Raw genomic sequence first — 24,436 nt, 5'->3', positions numbered from 1 at the left:
GCATCCATATTGTAAAAGATTTTAGCACGGCATCGGCAGCGAGAGGGAATTGGAAGACAAGTGAAGCCCTCGCTGTCGGGGAGTGGCGTGGCGGTCTCCCAGTTCTTCCCCAGAGCCAGTGGCAGTTTTGGGGCCGGGCCAACAGGGGCCAGTTCCCCGGTAACACTGAGCCTGGACCCACCTGTGGCCCCCCCCTCCGAACGAAGATTGTACAATAATAAAAAAGTACTAATTTTTTGCGACGATACAGGCAGGGGTCGGGATTTTATTTGATGGGCACACCTGCGGCCAATAACATGCGAGGAAAGACAAGGATCAAACCATTATGTGAAAGAAGGAAGGCAGACAGCGAGTGTAGTGGTACAGGCCAGGTTCGCACAGAGCGACAAAGAGACGGGGGAGCCGGATTTAAATGCAAGGGCGTGGGGAGAATGAAAACTTTTATCTAAAGTGTTATAATGTTAAGATTTTGGCCTTCATTTATTTGATTTGTTTGCTGTGGTTGCTGTGGTTCTGTGTTAAGACGCCTCAATAAAGCTCATTTTTAATTGTGCAAATATGTTAAATAAAGTTGAATCAGCATTTTCCAAGTCTGACTGTGGTGTCAATTAATTATAATTAATGATAGTTAATAATTATCAGCCTTCTTTCAATAAATACTGCACTTTTCTTTGGTTATCTATACAAAGAGCTTGAAATTAGACAGGACTCACTTGAAAGGCCAGTTTTTTGTCTAGCACAAAGAAAAGTGAAGATACCTTTTTACCATTTAATTTCCATGCTGCAGCACACAAGGCTTGTGCTTTGCATGCAGTTAGAGTGCAGCTCCAGCGGGCAACAACACATACTACAGTCAACAGTCTCAGGAGGCATTTTAGGATATGCTAATAATACATATCATCCCATATTATCACTTAGTATTAAGATATTAAATATTTAAAGGCACATTTAATTTGTCCATCTGAAAACATTTACACAAATTAATATTATGAATCGTATCCTCCGATAAAGTGATTATGTGCATTATATTAAATGCCGTGAAAAAGAAAACTTCCCCAGTGAGCCTCGAGCAGCAGTTTAAATGAACAGTGTTAAGTTTCTTTATTATTTACCAATTTTAATATTTTGTTTCCAGTGTTACCGTCTCATTAGTATTGTGAATGGCACTTTTGAAATGTGGGAAATACACTAGCTTAATGTAGCAGAAAGGCAGGGCTAACGTGTGTTTATGGGTGTATCGCAACTTCAGTCACTTTTCTACTCCAAATAAATAAAAAATCCCCCTCTAAAGATTTTAATCTGGAACATGTTTATTGTTTATGGTTTTCATCCATTGTTCTTATACAAAATGTTCTTACATCACAATAACCTCCATTTTAAACATTTTCCTTTTTATTTAAATGTTTTTGTTTCTCAAGTTCTGTGCATCATTGTTAACACTGATACAACACATATTGTGAAAAATAGTTTTAAAAAAATACAGTTACTTTAAATGTCTTCATACACAAAAATGATCAAATATGATGCTTTTTATGGCAGATGTTGCAATTCTAATGTCTTTATTGCGACACCTAAAGCTTGTCTGACATCGCCATTAATCCTGTTTGTGCGTGAGGGTGTATTTCAGCTATGTGTGTTTGTAATGTGTTAAAAATAATAACTTCCCCTTGTGGGACAAATAAAGGAATGCTTTCTTTCTTTGAAAAACACTTTTACTATGGCATTTGTTCATTGTCGTGGTCAGAAGTGTAGGACCGGTGCATTTAGATGAAATAAAAACTATTTGAATGTGGTGTAAGGTCACATATTGTAATATTGTAAAATACTTTTATTGAACCTCATTATTTAGTTATTTTTTTAATCAAGATTTGTAATAACACTGTGTATATATTTATCAAGCATCATATGACACATTTTGACATAAATCCAAAATGTTACTGCTGAGCCTTAAAAATGCCAGTGGTTGCAGAAACATCCTTATATATACAGTTTGTACTCCATGATTGCACTGATGTTCTTGGAGTGACCTCTATTGTTATTTGCATGATGGGGTTTAGTCTCGAGCTGAATTTGTATTTGCCATGCAGAGTCCAGTAAAATTAGATGACGCAGTTCATTTACAAGGTTGCGCAGTTTACTTTTGAAATTTGCAGAATTTCTCAAGTGAAATTTTAATAAGTAATATGTTGGTAAACATGCCTGAGATTTGACAGTTTTAATTTGTTTTATCTGATATAGAAATCTATCACCATGTTCTTTTCAGGGTTGCTGGGGCAGCTACCAATCCCAGCATGTAACGGGTGAGTGGCAGGAAACAACACAAAAGGATGGAAAGTACTATCGTGTATGTGCAATCATGTAAAAAACACAGTCAACGAACAGCAAGTGCTCTAATATGCGTGTGAATGGCCTTTGTGTGCATTTTTTGAAACTCTGTAATCCCACCAAACAATTGCAACTGAAAGAAGCTAAAAAAAAAAGAGAAAGAGCTTATTTACCTAGCAGTTAAGGCTGTGGCTCCTCTGTACTTGCTCCTGTTACTCAGACCGTGCCTTTTGTCTGGGGCCAGGGCTTGGTCCGGGGGCAAAGATTTGCATGCCTAGGGCCACTTGAATACGAACCTCCCTGGATTCTCACTACCTGACATGCAAAACCGGTGGGGGACCAGTTAAAATGGCGCATGCGCACAGTCAACACAGGTGGACTCTAGTCAAAACAATCCCCCCCCTTCTCTATAGCTCCAAACCTTCACTACTCTTCCCAGAGAGTGTTATGGAAATGAGCACTGTGATTTTGCTGGGATACTGTACCTGCAGGTTGTTGATTCATGAGGGATGAATGTAAGGATTGGAGGTGAGGTGATATCTAGGTTGGTCCATAAAACTAAAAGCAGTGTGGGTGCAAGGATCAGAGGTTGAGGCTGTAAGAAAAGACAAATCAACAGAAGTAAAAGAAAAAGAGGACTACGATAGAGAAAGGGATGCCGAGGTCTTTCCTTGTAAAAAAGAAACGTGGGGCATGTGGAGCATGGCAATGGAAAGAACCAGAACAGCTCGAGTGGAAAGAAGATAATACAGTAGGTAAGAATTTGAGGTTTTGTGCTGTCACAAGTAAGCAGGGTACTAAGTTGGTTTATTGATGTTAATGGATTCTCTTTTTAATGGAGGATGTACACAGCACAGCACAGTTCATCTGCAATTAACTCATCAAGAGCAGTGGGGTGCCTTGCTCAAGGGAACCTCTGCAGTGCCCAGGACGGGAACTGGCACCTGGTACCTGGTACATGAGACTGGTAAACTTGAGAGCGAAGGAACGTTCAGAGGTAGTGGAGGAGGGCTACAGATAGTGAGAAAGAAGGCCTTGAAAAGTAAATGTTAACCAGACTCCATACTTTGTCTGTTTGGGGACTTGAACTGTAAACCCTCTGGTTCCCAAGCCAAGTCCCTATTGACTGAGCTGCTGCCACCCCCCCCTAATGGCTAAGGCTACTGTTGAACTGTATCATGTATCTATTTTTTTATATGTAGTGATTTATTTGACCTTGTTAATATACTTATAAAGCAAACTATTTTTTTCCTTTTATCCCTTTTTAAGTCAGTAAAATTGCTAAAGAGCAAACATGCTTCAGTCCTGACACCCAACAGCTTGCAACTGTGCCTCAGTCAGAAGACAGCTTAGGATGTGGGACAGAAGCTGGAATGAGAATGTCAGTACCTTTGTCAGGACCAGGAGGACCAGGGGCTGACACCAGGCAGAATTGGTCAACACTTATGCTACGGCGCTCCTTCTATCACTCTAATGCACTGGCACTGGTCAGCAGAGCGAAGGTAAGGTCAGAAATGTCATTCTATAATATGACAAAGTTTACTGGTCTTCCATACAAATGCTCACCCAGCTTTTGGCACTTTTTACTGTGTACTTTCATAGCTAGCATCAGTTAGTGACTGCTGTGAATAGGGCAGCTGACAGCCTGGAAAGACTTGACTGAAAATTGACTGGACTGGAAAACATGTACTGACAATCCATGGTAGCAGCAGTTTAGTATGTTAGACTGCACCATTTACAGCTACAAGTAATATAAAGAGCATACCCCAAGTCAGAGAGAACGACCTTGGAACGGAATTCAGAGGGAATTCTTCAGAGGAAGCTATAGTATCAAAGGTAGTGGAAAGACAACTGCAGATAAAAAGAATTTGTGTGTGAAGTCCAGCTAGTAACCAAAGTTACCAGGATTTCAGCATACCTGCCACTAAGGAGTAAGCAAAAGGTAGAACTGAACATCAGGAGAGTGGTGAGAGTAGGCAGCAAGGAAAGAGAGGGTAGAAACTCAAAGTATAATGGACTAGGGCTACCACAAAGGGTATACGAGAAACTGTTGAAGTGCTGAAAGAGAAGATGGGAGATTTAATCTATGAATATGGCGTGGAAAGGTTTAGGGTTTGTGAGAGAAATCAAAAGGTAGTTTTAGAGGTAATAAAGTCAAGGTGGCAACATGAGATTGGTAAACTTGAGAGGTAGTGGAGGAGGGCTACAGATAGTGAGAAGAAAAGTAAATGTTAACCAGAGGCCCAAAACATACTAAACAGTTACCAAGTGAGGTTAACTGTTTTGGCAACAGGCATTTAACAGAATGAAAAAAAATTGTCATGGAGCTATTATTTGAAAGCTACGTAAATTAAATATGATGTGTGGCACAGCTGCTCCAACTGTTTTGATATAGCCTACCGCCGTATTTGATAATCTCGCTCACAAACAGTGTGACACGGGAGGAGAGTGGAGAGCATAATTTAACGTATTGAAAAGCACCTCAAGTGCTGAAGTGTCTAGCAGCCGCCATGAGGGTCAGGTAGCAGGCAATTTTGAACAGACATGATGTAGGGCAGCTAATGGCATGGAAAGACTGAAAAATATAAGTAGATTTGATGAAACAGCCCGTAGTTCCTCAGCAGATAATTGTTAAATTGTTGCTTGTTGGGTTAAGCCGCATGTAAGTTAGCGTGATGTTGTTTTCTGTTTTTTCTTAGTTTGCATGCTGTTAGCTGATGATGATAGCAGGTAATGTAAACAAAGTTGAATATAACCTGCAGACGTTTGATTTGGGTTTGTGGGTGCACTTAAAGAGGGGAATATTTCTGGGACGCTAGAACACACTGTTGAGCCTTCTTGGTGTTGTGGGTCCAACTCAACAAAACACCTGTTATTGAAATGGTGTTCATCTGATGACCTTCTAGACTGGTCTGCACTCTTACACTCAAGTGCAAATTTATATTGAAGTCATGTTAATTTCTTTGGTACGACAGGTCAATGGAACGGAGGGGTCTCATACCATTGGAACCAGATATACAGTAATAGTAGTTGCCTATCAAGCTAATTGGGCCAGCCACTGAGGTTTAGCCTAAGCAGATACGATGTAGGTATTAGGCTGGGTCATGGTGCTGAGTATCTGCTCTTTGCTTGAGTAAGGATTGGATTGAAGGACACTATAAAGCTGCATTGGATTGAAGAAAGGTGTGAAAAAGCTTTCTGATATAACTAGAAACTACTTAGTGGACTAGAGACTAGTTGAGCTAGATTACTCCTGGTCCTCACTTACAAAGCCCTCAACCACTTAGCCCCCTCCTATCTCACTGACCTCATCTCCCCCTACAAACCCCCGCGGTCCCTCAGATCCACCTCAGCTTGTCTCCTTTCCACCCCCAAATCCAACCTGCGCAGCTTTGGAGACAGAGCCTTCTCCAGGGCAGCACCCAGGCTCTGGAACTCCCTCCCCCAAGACATACGTGACTCTCAGTGCCTCACTATATTTCAGTCCCGCCTCTTCTCAACTGTCATTTGCTAGCCCCCTGTTAACCATATTATTCTTTCTTTTGCTCTTTCCCTTTTTCTTCTCTCCTACCAACCCCTCCACCCCCCCTACTATTGTAAAGCAGCTTTGAGGTCTTGAAAAGCGCTATATAAATTAAATGTATTATTATTATTATTATTATTATTATTATTATTATTATTATTATTATTATTATTATTATTATTATTATTATTATTATTATTATTATTAGCAAGGGTAACAACTTGACTTGATGATTGAGTGGGGCCAGCCATGTTAGTAAAGCCTATGCTGATGAAATACATATATAAAGTAAACTATCTGCTCTTTGCTTTGCTTTGTGTAGGATTTTAAGGCAGCCTAAAAGTACATTAGGTCAGTGCTAGAGAATGGTGTGGCCTGTAAGAGGGCTCATTAGATGTATTCTGGCCACCTCGGAGAAGCTCAGGTAGAGCTTCTACCCTCAGCCCACTACCATCCTGACTAGGTCACTGCCTAAGACTGACGGGATAACATTTCACTGGAATGGTATCTTATATGATTAATAAATGACTTATATTGACCAACTAATTGATTGATTGAAACCCTCTGCAGGGCGTAATGACAGGTCCAACATCATTTAACATAAATACTGGACTTCCATAGAAATGCTTGGCACATACTGTTTATTGATAACTGTTTATACTACACTTTCTTCATTGTAAGCTAAAAAGAGCAGAGGAAAATCCTAATGTGATCAGTGTTATCCATATTGTCATATTCATTGGGCATTTATCTCTTTCTACCAGCCCCGTCCCCGTACTTCCCCCGGCTCAGGTGACTTTGTGTGCTCAGTGTGCCACAAGATATTCCCTCTGCAGCGCATGTTGACTCGACACCTGAAATGCCACAGCCTGGTGAAGAGACATCCTTGTCGATTCTGTGGCAAAGGATTCAACGATACCTTTGACCTCAAGAGGCATATGCGTACACACACAGGTCAGACTGAACTTTGCTCAAACACACACACTCACATTATGTATGCTGCAATCTATAGGCTTCCTTAAAAAATCATTTACTGATTTAGCTGAGGTAGGCAATATTATTCCATTAACATTTAGGTTGAAATAACACATTTTTAGCATTGTATGTTATAAACAATATTATATAAGGGTTCCTTTTATAAAATGTGTGTCTCTCTGTGTCTGTGATTGCCCACCTCTCTGTATTACATTTTTTTTGTTTAACCTAGTCCAGTCTGAATCAAGCTGTGTTCACTGTCAACATCGTCGCATTATAGGTCAGCCACACACAGACCTCCACTTCCTCCCCTAGACTGAGTTCACTGCTCTGTTGCATCGTTTCTGGCACACATACAGACCATCACAGGTAGCCACTCTGTCCACAGTGATTAGCAGCTCGCGACTCTCACAGCTTCAGCACTGATTAGGTTTTCTTCCATCTGCACCCTAATTTTGTAAAATATCAGCCGACTTACTTGGAGATCTTAGCTCTCTGCAAGTATACAGTCCCATTCCAAGTACGGATACAGATAATTTGGTTGGTTGAACAGATACAGATAATGGGGTACTCGCTTATCCCTAGAGTCCACAAGAGAGCGTTGGGGAGAAGAGTGCAGTGCAACGTATCAAACTACCTTATGTCTCAATCACATGTAAGAAATGTGGCTATTATTAGTACTCACAGCTGTCTTGTGGAAGACTCCAGTCACACTCAATTATTGCACTGGAAAACTATCTAATCATTTCATGTTGGTGCATTTCTCTGCTGTTTTGGTGCTCGGCCCTCAGGTATCTTGGGACCAGGTAGCCTACCTTCGGACTACAGGAACAAAAAACATAAACTTCCACCGCCAGTTAGCATAGCTAAACCAAGAGTATAAGCATCAGTGTACCGTAAGTTATTTGGCTAGGCTAACGTTAGCGTTTTGCAGACGCCTGAAACGCTATAGCCAATCTGTAGTAGGGGTGGGTCTTCCCGCAAGGCATACTCGGTAGCCGTGTCCAACAAGTCAGTTTAGTCTCTCTCATGTTAGTCCATGAGAGTCTCTGTTTGTGTGCCCAATTGGCTAGGTAATGGATGCCGCTCTTTACCACACTCATACGTCGGTTAATGCAAATAGCTTCTTCCAGACAGACGATGCTGTTGTGGAAACATAACGGTAACGCCCACCCTCCATTTTCCCCCCAGGTTAACAATGTAAGCTCTGTCAACACTGTTGCGGTTGTGTGCACTGTTCATGAGAACCTTTAAACAAAGGTAACATTTTACCACTCTACTGTAGCGCTAAAATTCTTTCAAAGCCCGGGGTTCGAATTCAACCTCTGATTATTTGTCATCCCCCTTCTTTCCCAATCTTTAAACAGTACTATCATTAAAAGGCATAAAAAGCCCCCCAAAAAATAAAAAAAGAATCATGTCCTCATTATATTTTTCAGACAAGACAGTCTCCAGGTATATTGATTATGTGTGCTTACCTTGCTTTTAGACCTCTCTCTCTGACAGTTGCAGCCTTGGTTGAAAGATTTGTCACACAACTGCTTAGCCACTGCTGCCAATCTGAATGTATAAATGCATACACACAAATACGCACTGGAAAAAAAAAAACTCTTTGTCTCTCTCTGCTGCAGGTATCCGTCCCTACAAGTGTGAACTATGTGAGAAAGCCTTCACACAGCGTTGCTCTCTTGAGTCCCATATGAGGAAGATACATGCCGTTCACCAACAGTATGCCTACCGCCAGAGACGCTCCAAGATCTTTGTGTGTGAGGATTGTGGTTACACCTCAAGCCGCCCTGATGAGTACTTCCTCCATGTAAGACAGTGCCACCCCGGCAGTCCCGCCCTACGCAGATACTACCGCCGCCAGGCCCATGAGAACAGCAGTTTTGGTTCAGCAGACTGTAAACTCAACCCCTATTTGTTGTACTCAACCCCTGCATACTACATGTAGGGCTCATTCTATTTCTGAACTACATTGTATTGGAGCTTTTCCAAAAGTCATTCATAATTTTTCTGTTTTAATGAATTTTTCAATTTACTGTAACTGTGTTACACTTCAGCTTCTTCACATGATAAACATTAAAACATCTCTGTGCTGGCTGTGCCGTTGTTTCCTATGGAGAGAGCGGTGCTGCCCGACTTCCCATCTCGCACCTCTTGAAATTGCCACAGAGTGCTGCGCTTAAAGTACAAATCTTTTCAACTTTGACCTTTATTGCCGCTGACCTGTTGACGCGTAACCATTGAGATTACAGTTGTATGTGATGTGGCCTACTTCATGGTGAGTGCAGCTCATGACAGCTTTAGGCTTATACCTTCTTTGTGTTCATTTATCAGTTTCTGTTTTCAACAACAGCTTTTAATAAAAAAAATACTTTTAATACCCCTGCTTTTAACGCCCCAATCTTTTGTCTTGCATTATGTGTACTGTTGAAATAAAAATGAAGAATAAAAAATGTGTATGTTTTTTGGCACAGTTTGGTTATCTGTTTGTTTGTCTTTTTTGTCTTTTAACAAGATTACGGAAAAACTACTGGTCCAATTTAATGAAACTTGGTGGAAGGGTATATCATGGACCAAGGATTGTGTCCATACTATTTTGGATGAATCAGAATTACAGGGCAGATTGTCCAAATTATGTTTAACTTTTGCTAACATTGCAGGATAAGGCATTTGCACATCAAGTATTCATGTGGCAGGGCGGCCATGTCTCACAGATTAACCTTTCACACGCCACTCCATTTTCTCATGCAGATAAACACACATTTATAACCAATAACATATGATCAGGGATATTTAAACCTACAACAAGCTCAGCTGCTGCAGGCTCGGTCTGCATATTTTTTTTGCAAAACTGAAAAGGACAACAGGTTTATTACCACTTACTGTGTGGTGTTGTTGAGGTGATGCTGCATGTTTCAGCTGTCCATCTTGTCAGTCTTATCCAGTCTAATGAGAGTGTGCCAAATGCAGTTTGGTAATTTCACTGCCAGCTTATTTTTTTTACTTTATTTATTGCTGGTTAGCTTGTGCATTTCAACAAAGGATCATTAAAGTTGTGTCTTTATCTTTAACAGTACATGATACATTATTTGTTTATTATATTTTGTATTATTGACCTGAATCTGAATCTTCAAAGTAACTAATAATGTCAAATAAATGTAGTGGAGTAAAAAATACAATATTTGCCTCTGAAATGTAGAAGAGTAGCGGGAAGTGGAAATACACAAGTAAAGAACAAGTACTTCAAAATGGTACTTAAGTACAGTCAGTACTTGAGTAATACTTACTAATATTTCACCACTGAGGCGGAAGGATCAGAAGGCCGTCAGGTCCTGAAGCCTTGTGTCCTTTTGAAGGATTTGCACACATCTGTTAAAAACCAGTGGGCAGGGATCCAGGTTTGTGTAGGTATGTAGGTATGAGTAGAGAGATGCAGACACTTCCTCAGCACAGCTCTTTGTCCTTTTATAGTCTGTTATTGTTTTTTAGTCCAGACCACATATTACTAGCGTTGGAGCCTTTGTAGTCAGACTCCACTTTGTCTCTTTATTGTCTTTTTGCATTGCTAATAGCTCTCCGGAACCGTTTATCCAGGGCTTCTCATTTGGAAATGTTCGTACAGTAATCCCTGGTTCGGTGTCATTGATGCATTTATCGATGTAGCAAATGTCTGTGTGTGCGTTTATGTTGTCAGCCTCAAACACGAAACACTCCGCAATTGAAGATTGCTGTCCACCAATGTTGTGATACTGAATGATAGGGCTTGCTTGGGTGGTTTGCATCTTCCAAAAAAACAAACAACAAAGTAAAACAATAAAAACAATAAAAAATGAAGTGTTTGAGAGAAGCTTGAAATAGGTATATAGGAGACGTACAAAAAAGCCTCTTGAAGGTGTACCATAAACCCATCAGGAAGTGTGAATGTAGAATTTCATATGCAATTTTAAGCAATTTTGCGCCTTTTACAGGTGCTGTACTTTAACAAATTCCTCCTATAGATTTCAAATTTCGTCATTACCATCTGAAAACGTTGACAATGAAGTTATCAAAATCCTGAGTTTTCACAGATCGTTCTTGCCGTGGCGTGGCAGCCATTTTGTGCGATTCTCCAAGAAACAGGAACTTGTTATAACTCCAATATACGTCTGATCGGCCTGAAATGTCCCTTGAATGATAAGGGTCCAGTGCAGGCTCAGCCCTCTCCTCTACTCCCTGTTCATGACTGCGTGATCACACACAGCTTCAACACCACATTTGCTAACGACATGACTGTCATCGGCCCATTCACTGATGGTAAGGAAAGGGCGTACAGAGAGGAGATCAGAGCCCTGACATCTTGGTGGCAGGACAACAACCTCCATCTCAACGTCAGCAAAACTATGGAGCTGATTGTTGATTATAGGAAGCAACAGAGAGGGGGACACACCCCCATCATCATCATCAATGGGACTACGGTGGAGAGAGTCAGCAGCTTGAGGTTCCTCAAAGTTCACATCAGTGAGGACCTGACCTGGACTCATCACATCATCATAAAGATAGCGGCTCTTCTTCCTCCACAGTCTGCAGAGGTTCAACATGGACTCCAGGATACTCTGCAACTTCTACAGGTGCACCATCAAGAGGATCATTAAAGAACCCCATGAGCAACAAACTGTTTCGCCTGCTGCCGTCTGGTACCGCAGCATCCGCAAAAAGACCACCAGACTCAGGGACAGCTTCATCCCAGAGGCCATAAGACTGTTGAACTTCTGAGCTCTGCGAAGTGTCACTAAGTACTTATATTTTGTCAAGTAGGTAGAGAATCAGTAATCAGAATCAGTTTTCTTTATGCAAATAAAAATGGACTGCTTTTTCCCATCTTTATGACCACTCAAAGCACTTTACAACACATGCATTCACCCATTCACACACATTCATACAGAGTCTACCATACAAGGTGCACATCAGCTCGTCAGTAGAGATAACCATTTACACTCACACACACTGTTGGCCAGGCCAACGGGAGAAATTTGGGGTTCAGTATCTTGCTCAAGGACACTTTGACATGCTGACTGCAGGGGTTGGGGATCGAACCTCAAACTTTCTGACCAGTGAACGACCACTCTATCTCCTGAGCCAAAATACCCCAATACCTTATGTTTTACTACCATAAAAAGATATTGAATATTATTGTCCACAACTTTACTATAATCCAAAGGATTACGTTTTATTCAGGTTCAAACATAGTGTCACAGTCCCATCCGTATCCCTAGTGTTTCCCTGTCCCTTGTTGTTTCAACTACCCCGGTAGCTTAGATCTCTGCCGCTCAGTATATTATGCCTGAGTTTACCTTGTGTTCTTTGATAACGGGTTTTTCTTGCTCCTCCCAGGATCACTACTCACCTTGACGGTTGGAACGACTTAGCTCTCCAGGGAGTTTTTTGTAAGGGGTTAGAGCAGTGGTTCCCAAACTTTCTGTGGCAAAGGCACACCAAAGACCAAGCCAAAATTTCAAGGCACACGTGTGTTCATATCCGGAAAAAAAACCCTCGCTAACACATAGTATCACTGTTATCACTCTGTGAACATTTATTTAACCTAGTCCTTGGAAACTAGCTATTCTCCTTCATACTAGCAGAGAGCCTTTGATGTGTCACACTCTAATATTTCCCACCATGCGCAAATGGCTAAAACGGGGTTCGCTTTTTTTTTAATGATTGTTGTATTTATATTTCGGCCAAACCATATAAGACCTATTGTTTCTATATTGTGAAATAAGTGTGTAGGACAAAGTACAGTGTTTCCCTACCCACACACACGCGTGTGCACACACACTTACAGTCAGAGACAGAGCGGAGGAAAGGTAAGGAGAGAACTTAAAGAATCTGCGCCACGCACAGACCTCATCCCCCCAGAGCAGTAAATCTAGGGGAAACACTGAAATAAATTACAAACCTTGTATACAGTTAAATGCAATAGGCCTAATTGTTTCAAAATCTCACAGCACACCGGGATTTGTCTCACACCGTTTGGGAACCACTGGGTTAGAGGATTCTGTTAAGGGTGAGCTATGAGGGACGAGTCAGTTTCGGGGACGACTTAGTTTTGCTAGCCATAAGATTTGACAACCGTCTTAGGGAACAACACAGGGAAAAAGCTAGCCGGTCCCGAAGGTTGTCTCCTTCTCGGGTAGTTGCCCCTTCTCCCGCTAGACTCAGTAGAGATCTTGTTGTCAACCCTAGTACACACCAGTCTCTCCTTCCCACCTATCTTCTGTGGAGCCGTTGCAACTAGGCAGAGCCTGACTCACTCTCAAGGAATATCTCAGGAGACTCAAGGAGGGACTCTGTATGTATTGCGCTCATTCCGGTCATTTCCTGGCCTCCTGCCCCCAGCGACAAAAAGGAGGGCTCGTCAGTAAAGATGGGGATACTGGCGAGCAAGACCACCTCCTCTTCCCCACAAGACCAAAGACCCCTGGAGGCCACATTGTTGGTTAACCAACAAGCTCTCTCCCTGCCGGTCCTGGTTGACTCTGGAGCAGATGAAAGTTTTCTGGACACCCAACTAGGGGTCTCGGCCGGTAGCGCTATTCAACCTCTGTCAACCCTATCTGCTAGAGCAGGTGTGTCCAAACTACGGCCCACAGCCAATTCTAAAAGTATAATGGAATATGGCCCAGATAGAAACTTGCGCTTGAATGTATTGTACGTCTTTGTTCTAACACAGAAACACAGTTTTGACTTGTCAGCTCACTTAAAACATCAAGTGTCAGATAAAGCTTGTGCTTTAGATTTTTACTCTATTGCATGTGATGAGAGCACAGATGCAACAGACACCGCACAGCTGTTAATTTTTTTTGTGAGGAGTTGACGATAACTTTTGCGTTACGGAAGAGCTGCTTGGTCTTAGGAGTTGCTTGGTCTTAGGAGTCTAAAGGGCACAACATAACCACAGAGAATTTGAAGCTGTCCTGTCTGATGTCGATGCTGAATACGGGGACGTACTCCACCATTCTGATGTGCGCTGGCTGAGTCGCGGCTCCGTGCTGCAGCGGTTTTATTCCCTGAGATCAGAAATTGATCTGTTTTTGAAAGAGAAGGACCAACCTGGAGTGACCCTCCATGTTTGGCAGACCTGGCATTTTTAGTTGATCTTACTGGTCATCTCTACACTGAACAAGAGCCTACTCAATCAATCAAATCAATCAATCCAAAAAATGTAGTCATTTCAAGATCATACAATGTACAATTCAAATGAAATTTCGTTTGTCCTGGCTTACTGTAAAAGTGACTAAAAGTGGTCATAAATATTTAAAAGTGTCGTGGTGCTATTGCATAAATATAAAATAAAATGTGTACTTAAAATATAAATGTACTTTATATAAATAACATATATACACTCTATAAAATATATATATTTAAGAGTTCTAAGAGTGGAGTTCACATCACATTGCTCAGGAGAAAAAGTTATTTTTGGTTCAACAGTCTGACGGTTTGGGGAAAGAAACTGTTGCAGAATCTGGTAGTTCTGCTCCTTATGCTGTGGAACCTCTTGCCAGAGGGCAGCAGGGAGAACAGGCCGTGGTGGGGGTGAGTGGGGTTTTTTATAATGTTCTGGGCTCTGGTGAGGCAGCGTTTATTTGCAGTGTCTCTGATGGAAGGAAGAGACGTCCCGATGATCCTCTCCACTGTCCTCACCACTCTCTGCAGAGACTTCCAGTCTCAGGTGTTGCAGTTTCCAGACCAGGTAGAGATGTAACTGGTCAGTATGCTCTCTATGGTGCCTCTGTAGAATGTGGTGAGGATGGGAGGGGGGAGTGCAGGCGCTGCTGTGCCTTTTTCACCAGTGAGGAGGTGTGAAGGGACCAGGTCAGACTATTTGTGAGTTGCACTCCCAAGAACTTTGTGCTGGCTGTAGTCTTCATTGCAGAGGAGTGGTGTGTGACAGTGCTGTTTTTGATCTCTTTTGTTTTGTCAACATTCAGGATCAGGTTGTTGGTGTGACACCAGTCTGTCAGATGTTTCACCTCCTCCCTGTAGACCAGTTCGTTGTTGTGCCTGATGAGTAACACCACTGTTGTGTCGTCCGCGTACTTCAGGATGTGGTTCGTACTGAACCTGGCGCAACAGTCGTGGGTCATCAGGGTGAACAGCAGTGGACTCAGAACGCAGCCCTATGGGGAGCCGGTTCTCAGAGAAATGGTGCTGGAGGTGCTGTTTCCAACCCGCACATGCTGGGGTCTGTTCGTGAGGAAATCCAGCAGCAAGTTACACAGGGGGGTGTTGAGGACGAGGGGTCCCAGTTTGCTTACCAGGGGGACTGATTGTGTTGAATGCCGAGCTGAAATCCAGGAACAGCATTCGCACATGGGTGTTCTTCTCCTCCAGGTGGGCAAGGCTCAGGTGGAGTGCAGAGGAGATGTCGTCCTCTGTGGAGCGGTTTGGGCGGTAAGCAAACTGGAACTGGTCGAGATTGGGGGGGAAGTATGGAGATGATATGGGTCCTTGACCAGCCTCTCGAAGCACTTCATCATGATGGGGGTGAGTGCTACCGGCCGGTAATCATTCAGACAAGTGATTGGGTATTTTTTAGGCACTGGAACAATGGCTGCTGACTTGAAACATGATGGAACAATAGCCTGGTCCAGGGAGGTGTTGAAGATGTTCGTGAGGACATGGGCTAGAGCCCTGAGCAGCCATCCTGGAATACTGTCCGGGCCCGCCGCCTTCCAGGGGTTAACTTTCTTCAGCGTTCTCCAGACATCAGCTGTGTCGAGGATCAGTGATTGTTCATCATGCTGGGGGACAGCTTTCATTGCAGATGTGTTATTTAGTGCCTCAAAGCGTCCAAAGTGATTTTGAGTTGAAGTTGTTGAGCAGCCTTGTATCCAGTGATGGTCTGAATTCCCTGCCACATGCGCCTGGTATTCATGGCGTCATTAAAGAAACTCTGGATTTTTTGACCATGGGTGTGCTTAGCTTCTCTGATGGCATGGTCCAGGTTGGCCCTTGCTGATCTCAGAGCCACCACGTCACCAGATTTGTAAGCGGCGTTCCGTGCCTTCAGCAAGTCACGCACCTCCATAGTCATCCAGGGTTTCTCATTGGCACGTGTAGTGATGTACTTGGTGACAGAGACATCTTCCATGCACTTCTGGATGTATGCAGATACAGTCACAGCATATTCCTCCACATTAATTTGATGGTTTTCAGTTGCGGCCTCTTTAAACATGCCCCAGTCTGTGCATTCAAAGCAATCCTGCAACGCTGACATGGCTCCTTCAGGCCAGATCCTCACCTGCTTCACCGTGGGCTTTTCTCTGATGAGCAGGGGCCTGTATGCAGGAATTAGCATAACAGAGAGATGGTCTGAGGAGCCGAGGTGGGGGCGGGGGGCTGCCTTGAATGCCTTCTTAATGTTTGTGTAGGCCAGATCCAGTGTGTTTAAGCCTCTGGTTGCAAAATCCACATGCTGATGGAACTGAGGGAGAACGGTCTTCATGTTTGCCTGGTTAAAGTCCCCTGTTACAATAAAAACGCCCTCCGAATGTACAGATTGTAACTCACTGATGTTCTGAGAGTGAAAAGTCATTGCCTCTTTAACATTTGCAGTGGGGGAAACATACACTGCAGTGATAATGACTGTGGTGAATTCCCATGGCAGATAAAACGGTCTGCATTTTATTGTTAAAAATCCGCTTCCTCCTGATGCGGCCCGTGCTGGTAGGAGGCTCCGCTGCTGCAGAGGCCAGTGGGTCTTGCTGGCGTAGTAGCCAGAGTCGGCGCAGGCTATCCAGGGTGGTTGTGTGTAAGCATCCTAAACTGCAGACTTTTCACAGATCTAGCATAACCTGGCGATCATATACTAGTCTTGCATCTAACGTAAGTAATTTATTTGCAGTTAGAAGTGGTTTATTTGCAATTTGATGTCATGTTTGATGTTTGATACTCATTTTCAATAAATTCAGTCAATTAAAGTTGATAACATTTTCTAACTAACGTTAGTTGATGTGTTAACAAGCCCAATAACTTATTTGTTTAACAAGCTTGAGATATATCCATCCCCATTTCCCCTCATTCCCCCCCACCCCCCTTAATTTTTTTTTTGTTAGGCAATATACCTCAAAAGTATGAGTGGCCCAGCCCTTTGTATATTTTTCTGTATATGGCCCTCAGTGAAAAATGTTTGGACACCCCTGTGCTAGAGGGTTGAATGGAAGGTTCCTGCCTCAAGTCACCTATATCACTGAACCATTTCATCTCATCCTGTCAGGCAACCACCATGAAGATATGAGGTTTCACGTTATGCCTTCGCCCTACACACCCCTAGTACTAGGCCAGCCCTGGTTAAAATTGCACAACCCCCACATAGACTGATCAACTGGTCAAGTCAAGAACTGGAGCTCTTTTTGTCACTCCTCCTGCCTGCATTCTGCACTTTCCACCAGACCCCGAGCCAAACCCGAATCAGTCAACTTGTCTGCAGTTCCTGCCGTTTATCATAACCTGGGGGAGGTCTTTGGTAAACAGTGGGCTCTGTTTCTGCCTCCTCATCGACCTTACGACTGTGCCATTGACACTCTCCCCGGCGCTCCTCTACCTTCAAGCCACCTATTAACCTGTCTCGACTTGAGCGAGAGGCCATGGAAGTCTACATCTGGGACTCTCTCGCAGCAGGTCTCATAAGACCATCTTTATCCCCTGTGGGAGCGGGCTCCTTTTTTGTGGCTAAGAAGGACCAATCGCTTTGGCCATGTATCAATTATCGGGGTCTAAACAACATCACTATTAAAAACAAGTATCCCTTGCCCCTCATCAATTCAGCCTTCGAGCCATTACATGGAGCTACCGTCTTCTCCAAGCTCGACCTCAGGAACACTTACCATTTGGTCCGCATGCGGCAGGGGGATGAGTGAAAGACGGCGTTCAACACCCACCTTGGTCATTTCGAATACCATGTAATGTATCTGGATGACATTCTTTTTTTTTTTAACACTTTCTTTATTGTTTTTTAGCATATATAGACAATACATAAGACAGTACACAAACGTCCACATCCAAGACATAACAAAATGAAGTACATTAAAAGTCGCACAAATAACTGTAAAACTGTGTAAATTAACTACACAAACTATGGGGGCTATGTAAGGAAATATACAAACATGTAGGCAGATATGAAAGGCTTCAATCCTTCTCCCAACATAGGAACCTTAATCATCTCCAAGTTGCTGACCCAGAGCGCTCTATAGATCCACATGTTCCAGATAGTTAAGGAACGGGCCCCATACTTTTTTAAATAGTTCTTGTTTTCCTTTAATTGAATAGGTTATTTTCTCTAATGAAACACATGCAGACAATTCTTTTAGCCATTTACCAATACTTGGACTGTTTACATTTTTTTTCCATGAAAGTGCTATCATACGTTTTGCCTGTAGCAGACATAAATTTAAAAAGATTTGTTCTTTCTTCCTTATGTTGTGTTCTTTTGGGTAACACCCTAACAAAAAAAGCCTGGGCTCCATGCTTAACTGCAATGATAAAATCTCTTCTATCATACATTTAACCTCTTCCCAAAACGTTTTTATCTTGGTACACTCCCAAACACAATGGAAGAGCATTCCCTTGGATTGTCCACATAAAACATAAGTCTGGGATATCACCATTAAATTTGTTTAGCTTTTCTGGAGTAATATATGTACGCATTAGCCAGTTATATTGTAAGAGCTTAAGACGGGTATTCGCTGTTTGTGATTGCGCTTTCTTGCAGGCACCTTCCCACTCATCAATTGAAAGGTCTTCTTGCAAATCATCCCTCCAATTTTTAAGTTTCGCTTCGGAGGCCTCAGGGGACGCAGATATAAGCAAATTATAAAGTGCGAAAATTAAGTTTTCCCCCTAGAGTCCTTTAATATTATTTTCTCTAATGGTGAGTATGGAAGTATAGCTAATAATTGTTTTTGGTTTGCTCCAATAAAGCTTCTAATTTGTAATAATTTGAAAAAGTGTTTATGTGGAATGTTGTATTTACTTGCAAGCTCCTCAAACGACATTAGTTTATCATCATTGAGCCTATATAGATCCTGAATTTTCTGTACACCCTTATCTGACCAAACCTTATACCCACTATCAGCTCTGCCTGGAGTGAAGTCATCATTTCCCCAAATTGGACTAAAACGTGAGATAGAAAGGGGCTCACCCAAGTACTTCCTCACTTCATGCCAGACTCTAATCATGTTTCTAGTAATAGGGTTAGTGCTTTTTTTATAAGTTTCTTAAGACTAGTTGAGTACGAATACATGGGAAGAGGTAGCTCTAAAAATTGGCTCCATCTCTCTCCAGGCAGGGAGGTTGTCGTTTGCAAAATAAAACATAGTAGTCCTTAACTGAGTTGCCCAGTAGTATCAGAGAGGATTAGGACACACAAGGCCCCCTCTATCATAGGGCATATACAGGAGGGTTAAGCGCATGCAGGCTTGTTGTTTGTTCCACAATTTTTTTTTAAATAATTTCCTTAACTTTGAAAATAAGTTTTGAGGAGGAGGCAGGGGGATGTTTTGGAATCGATACAGCAACTTGGGGAGTATGTTCATTTTTAATATATTAATTCTCCCAATTAAGGAGATCGACATAGGCTTCCATCTATCAATTGTGCTGGTAATTGACTCCATAATAGGATCGTAATTAGAATTCACCACATCTGTTATATTGGGCACTATTTTTACACCCAAATATGTAAAATTATCTGCAACTTTAAACTGGGGGACTGATGCAGTCAGTATACTTCTCTCTTTGGAATTTAATAACATTATGGAAGATTTGGAATGATTAAGTTTGTAACCGGAAAATTCACCAAATTTTCCTCTCACTTCTAATAATACTGGAATTGAACTCTCCAACTCCCTGAGAAACACTATGACGTCATCAGCATATAAAGCTAAGCGGTGGCTGTTTGACCTATAGTTATACCAGAGATCTTTGGATGAGACCGAACAGCTATGGCCACCGGTTCTATTACCATTATAAACAAAAGTGGTGATAGAGGACACCCCTGACGGCACCCCTTGTGGATCTTAATTTGTTTCAAGGTTGTATTATTTGTAAGTATTTCTGCAACAGGGTCAGTGTACAACAATTTAACCCATTTACAAAACATTTTACCACATCCAAAGCGTTCGAGGACATCAAAAAGATATGGCCATTCGACCCTATCGAATGCCTTCTCGGCATCTAACGATAAGAGAGCAGTATCTGGCATTTCCTTTTGGCTATGTAGAATGTTCAGTACCCTCCTGACATTATGAAACCCTTGGCGCCCCTTAATAAACACATTCTGATCTTCCTTAATTATCCCTGGGAGCAGGCCTTCCAACCTTTTTGCAAGGATTTTACATAACACCTTTACATCCGAGTTGAGAAGGCTTATTGATCTTAGATTTTCACATCTATTGCAGGGATTCCCTGGTTTTGGTAACAATGTAATCAAGGCTTCTCTCAGTGATGGCGGAAGGATTTAATTTTTAAAAGATTCTAATAACATATTTAAGAGGGGCGTTTGTACTTTATATTTAAACCTTTTGTAGATATCTATGGGTAGGTCATCTGGCCCTGCAGCCTTCACAGATTTCATGTTATCAATTGCATTTCTTGTAATGATAATTCAGCTTCCAGACTAGGTCTGAGTTCTGTTGGGATACTAGGTATATTGAGAGTGTCTAAGAAGTTATTTTGACTTGTCAAATCTGTATTTATGTCAGAGTCGTATAAGTTTTCATAGAAATTTTTAAAAGCCTAATTTATTTCTATAGGATCGACTATATCATCTCCCTTATTGTTCTGTATTAACATAATGGATCTTTCAGTTTGTAATTGTTTAATGCCCCACGCTAATATCTTTCCAGGCTTCTCTCCTTGGCCGTAAAATGTTTGTTTGAGTTTTAGTAGACTTACCACTGCTTTAGAAGCTGACAGTGCATTATACTGTGACCTCAGTACTAGCAGTTCTTGTTGTACTTCGGGGCAGGGTTTCTGAAAGGCCTCACTCTCCAGGGTTTTTATTTTCGATTCCAACATTATCATTTTCTGACGAGCTTTTTTGGATTTGGAGCTTGTGAGCATGTCTAATACATGCTTTAAAAGCTTCCAATCTTATAGATGCTGATGTTTCCGATGTATTTGTCTCAAAATATAAATCAATTTGTTTGCCAAGATACGTGACAAAATCTGAGTCTTGCAACCATTTTTGTTGGAATTGCCATTTAGGAGGATCTCTCGTCAGCCTTGAGTCTACATAAAGCAATGAGTTTGGTGCATGGTCCGAAATAAGGATTCCATCATAAGTGCCGTCTTTAATTTTAAAAGCCAAATTTGCTGATATCAAAAAGTAATCAATACGGGAATAAGATTGGTAAGAAGCAGAATAGCAAGAATACTAAGATACTATAGTATCAGGCTTTAATTCTCTCCAGATGTCCTTCAAATTGAAATCTTTCATAATATTAAGTAATACTTTTGCTTTTGGTGTGTGATTTATCTATGCCCCCTGACCGTTCCTTTGTTGGATCCAATACACAATTAAAACCCCCTGCTGTGATGTAATTACCAGTAAATGTTGAAAGCGTATAAAACAGGTCAAATCAAATCATCAAATCAAATTTATTTGTATAGCCCAATATCACAAATTATACATTTGTCTCAGTGTGCTTTACAGACTGTACAGGTTACGACATCCTCTGTCCTTAGACCCTCGCATCGCACAAGGAAAAACTTCCTAAAAGAAACCCCAAAATTAAAGGGGAAAAAATGGAAGAAACCTCAGGGAGAGCAACTGAGGAGGGATCCCTCTCCCAGGACGGACAGACGTGCAATAGATGTCGTGTGTACAGGATAAACAACATAGTACAAATACAACATTTGACAGAAATTATGTTGTGTTGGAAAAAAAAGAAATAGAAAGTATGGATGAATCCAGGAAAATGTCAATAAGGCTTCCCGGTGTCCAGCAGGACCAGGTCAGCAGGCGCTGTCACGATTCATGATCCTGACGTAAACTTTATCAGTGGCAACCTGCCACATGAGAGACAGACACTCCGGGGATGATACCCCGGATGGTGAGTTAGTAACATACATTTACATAAATGCATACAGATAGAGAGGGAGAAGAAGAGAGAGGGAGGGGAGGAGAGAGGGAGGGGAGGAGAGAGGAAGAGAAGGAAGAGAGCAGGGAGGTGTCCCCCGGCAGTCTAAGCCTATAGCAGCATAACTAGGGGCTGATCCAGGGCAAACCTGAGCCAGCCCTAACTATAAGCTTTATCAAAAAGGAAAGTCTTTAGCCTACTCTTAAATGTGGAGAGTGTGTCTGCCTCCCGAACACAAACTGGAAGCTGGTTCCACTGGAGAGGAGCTTGATAGCTGAAGGCTCTGGCTCCCATTTTACTCTTAGAGACTCTAGGAACCACAAGTAACCCTGCAGTCTGGGAGCGTAATGCTCTAGTTGGTTTATAAGGTACTATGAGATCTTTAAGATATGCTGGAGCCTGACCATTAATTGATTTGTAAGTCAGGAGAAGGATTTTGAATTCTATTCTGTATTTTACCGGGAGCCAGTGCAGTGCAGCTAATACAGGAGTAATATGATCCCGTTTCCTTGTTCTAGTCAATACACGTGCCGCTGCATTTTGGATCAACTGAAGAGTCTTAAGCGACTTTTTGGGACAACCTGATAACAATGAGTTGCAGTAATCCAGCCTTGAAGTAACAAATGCATGGACTAGTTTTTCTGCATCATTTTGAGACAGGATGTGTCTTATTTTTGCAATGTTACGTAGATGAAAGAAGGCAGTCCTTGAGATTTGTTTTATGTGGGAGTTAAACGACAGATCTTGATCAAAGATGACGCCAAGATTCCTTACAGTGGTGCTGGAGGCCAAGTTAATGCCATCCAGAGCTTCTATGTCATTAGAAAATGCGTTTCGGAGGCGTTTAGGGCCAAGTATCATAACTTCAGTTTTGTCTGTGTTTAACATCAAAAGGTTGCTAGACATCCAAGTTTTTATGTCCTTAAGGCATGCTTGAAGTTTAGCCAATTGATTGGTTTCATCTGGTTTAATTGATAGATATAATTGGGTCCCTGAAAAACTTTGGATCATCATTATTGGGGGCATATATGTTAACTAGATTCAGATTTTCTGTTAGTAGAGTACCCTGTACAATTAAGTATCTACCAGCCTTGTCCTTGTTTACATTTGTTACCTGAAATGGTACCGATTTGTGAATTAACGTCATAACACCCCTTAGCCTGAGTAGAAAATGTTGCTGAATACACACATTCTGTCCACCTCCTCCTGATTCTAATATCATCCTTTGGTGGTAAATGTGTCTCTTGCAAAAAAACTATTTTAGATTGCAGACTTTTAACTCTATTCATAACCTGTTTGATTTTTTTAAGTTTTTGCAGGCCTCTGCAATTCCAGGAAGTAAATTTAACCTCCACACCCTGCGACATGACCTTTGACACAGATTATGTAACCCACATGTACATAAAAATAAAAAATACATTTAAAAAACATTAAGAAACATAACACGGATGTTCCAAACCACATCCAACCCTGTGAACCTTTAACCCCTTTCCTGAATGCCTCCATCCTAATGGACAGCCGCCCCCCTTCTCATGTTGATACTTCCTCTTATAGCTGACAGTCACTGTACTCATACAGCACGTGCTTCAGCTCGACTATACTTCTATTCCTAAACTTTGTTTTACATTACTAACCACCATGTAATCATAAGAAGTCCCACCAAAAGTAGTTCCACCATACTTAACTAATGGGCAGTGATCTCAGGAGGAGCCAACATATGTTATGCCGTAACATTCCAGATTGTAAAAGTACCAAAATAAAATAAATATGCATTCATTCTTCAATTTTTAAACTGAAGGCTCCACATACCCTTGTCATAAAACAGCACTTACCCGTTTTGTTAAACAACCATTGCAGGGCTTAACACAAATGTAGCTGAATAGCTAGTTATCAGAGACAAATTTAACTTAAATCACCCCTAAGAGCTGTCCTCAGTAGTACTTATTAACTAAATGTATTAACTTATTAACCTCATTTAAAGCTATTGCTTTCAAGCTTGTAACTTAAATACGCCATGCAACGTTGGTGAGATACTGAGAAGTATGGTGTAAACATAAAGAAATTAAATAAAAACAACCCAGAAATAAGTGCTAGGTTAGGGCTAACGAAATTAGCGTCCCATGTGTGGTATCAGATCCCAATGTTATCAAATCAAATCAAATCAAATTTATTTGTATAGCCCAATATCACAAATTATACATTTGTCTCAGTGTGCTTCACAGACTGTACAGGTTACGACACCCTCTGACCTTAGACCCTCACATCGCACAAGGAAAAACTTCCTAAAAGAAACCCCATAATTAAAGGGGGAAAATGGAAGAAACCTCAGGGAGAGCAACTGAGGAGGGATACCTCTCCCAGGACTGACAGACATGCAATAGATGTCGTATGTACAGGATAAACAACATAGTACAAATACAACATTTGACAGAAAATGATGTTTTGTTGAAAAAGAGAAAGTTTGGATGAATCCAGGAAAATGTCAAAAAGG

The 24,436-nt window shown here is 41.6% G+C and overlaps 1 protein-coding gene across 1 annotated transcript; it reads left to right on the top strand.

Annotated features, from left to right (window-relative positions):
* The first annotated feature begins 2,980 nt into the window (after nucleotides 1–2,980).
* LOC115019221 (putative transcription factor ovo-like protein 3) lies at nucleotides 2,981–8,777 on the top strand. The gene is made up of 4 exons (XM_029448671.1): nucleotides 2,981–3,080; nucleotides 3,595–3,827; nucleotides 6,613–6,802; nucleotides 8,455–8,777. Exons 1-4 carry the CDS (start codon nucleotides 2,981–2,983, stop codon nucleotides 8,775–8,777), a joined length of 846 nt encoding a protein of 281 aa, XP_029304531.1.
* The last annotated feature ends 15,659 nt before the right edge of the window (nucleotides 8,778–24,436 follow it).

This window comes from Cottoperca gobio, chromosome 14 (assembly GCF_900634415.1).
Source record: "Cottoperca gobio chromosome 14, fCotGob3.1, whole genome shotgun sequence".
NCBI lineage: Eukaryota > Metazoa > Chordata > Actinopteri > Perciformes > Bovichtidae > Cottoperca > Cottoperca gobio.
This window is presented reverse-complemented; position numbering and strand designations above follow the sequence as displayed.

What these genes read in the sequence shown, in the direction of transcription:
- LOC115019221 (XM_029448671.1), top strand. Translation starts at nt 2,981, where the DNA reads ATGCCGAGGTCTTTCCTTGTAAAAAAGAAACGTGGGGCATGTGGAGCA. An exon ending in GAAAGAAGATAATACAGTAG is followed by an intron (nt 3,081 to 3,594) that starts GTAAGAATTTGA and finishes TCCCTTTTTAAG; the next exon opens with TCAGTAAAATTGCTAAAGAG. An exon ending in CACTGGTCAGCAGAGCGAAG is followed by an intron (nt 3,828 to 6,612) that starts GTAAGGTCAGAA and finishes TCTTTCTACCAG; the next exon opens with CCCCGTCCCCGTACTTCCCC.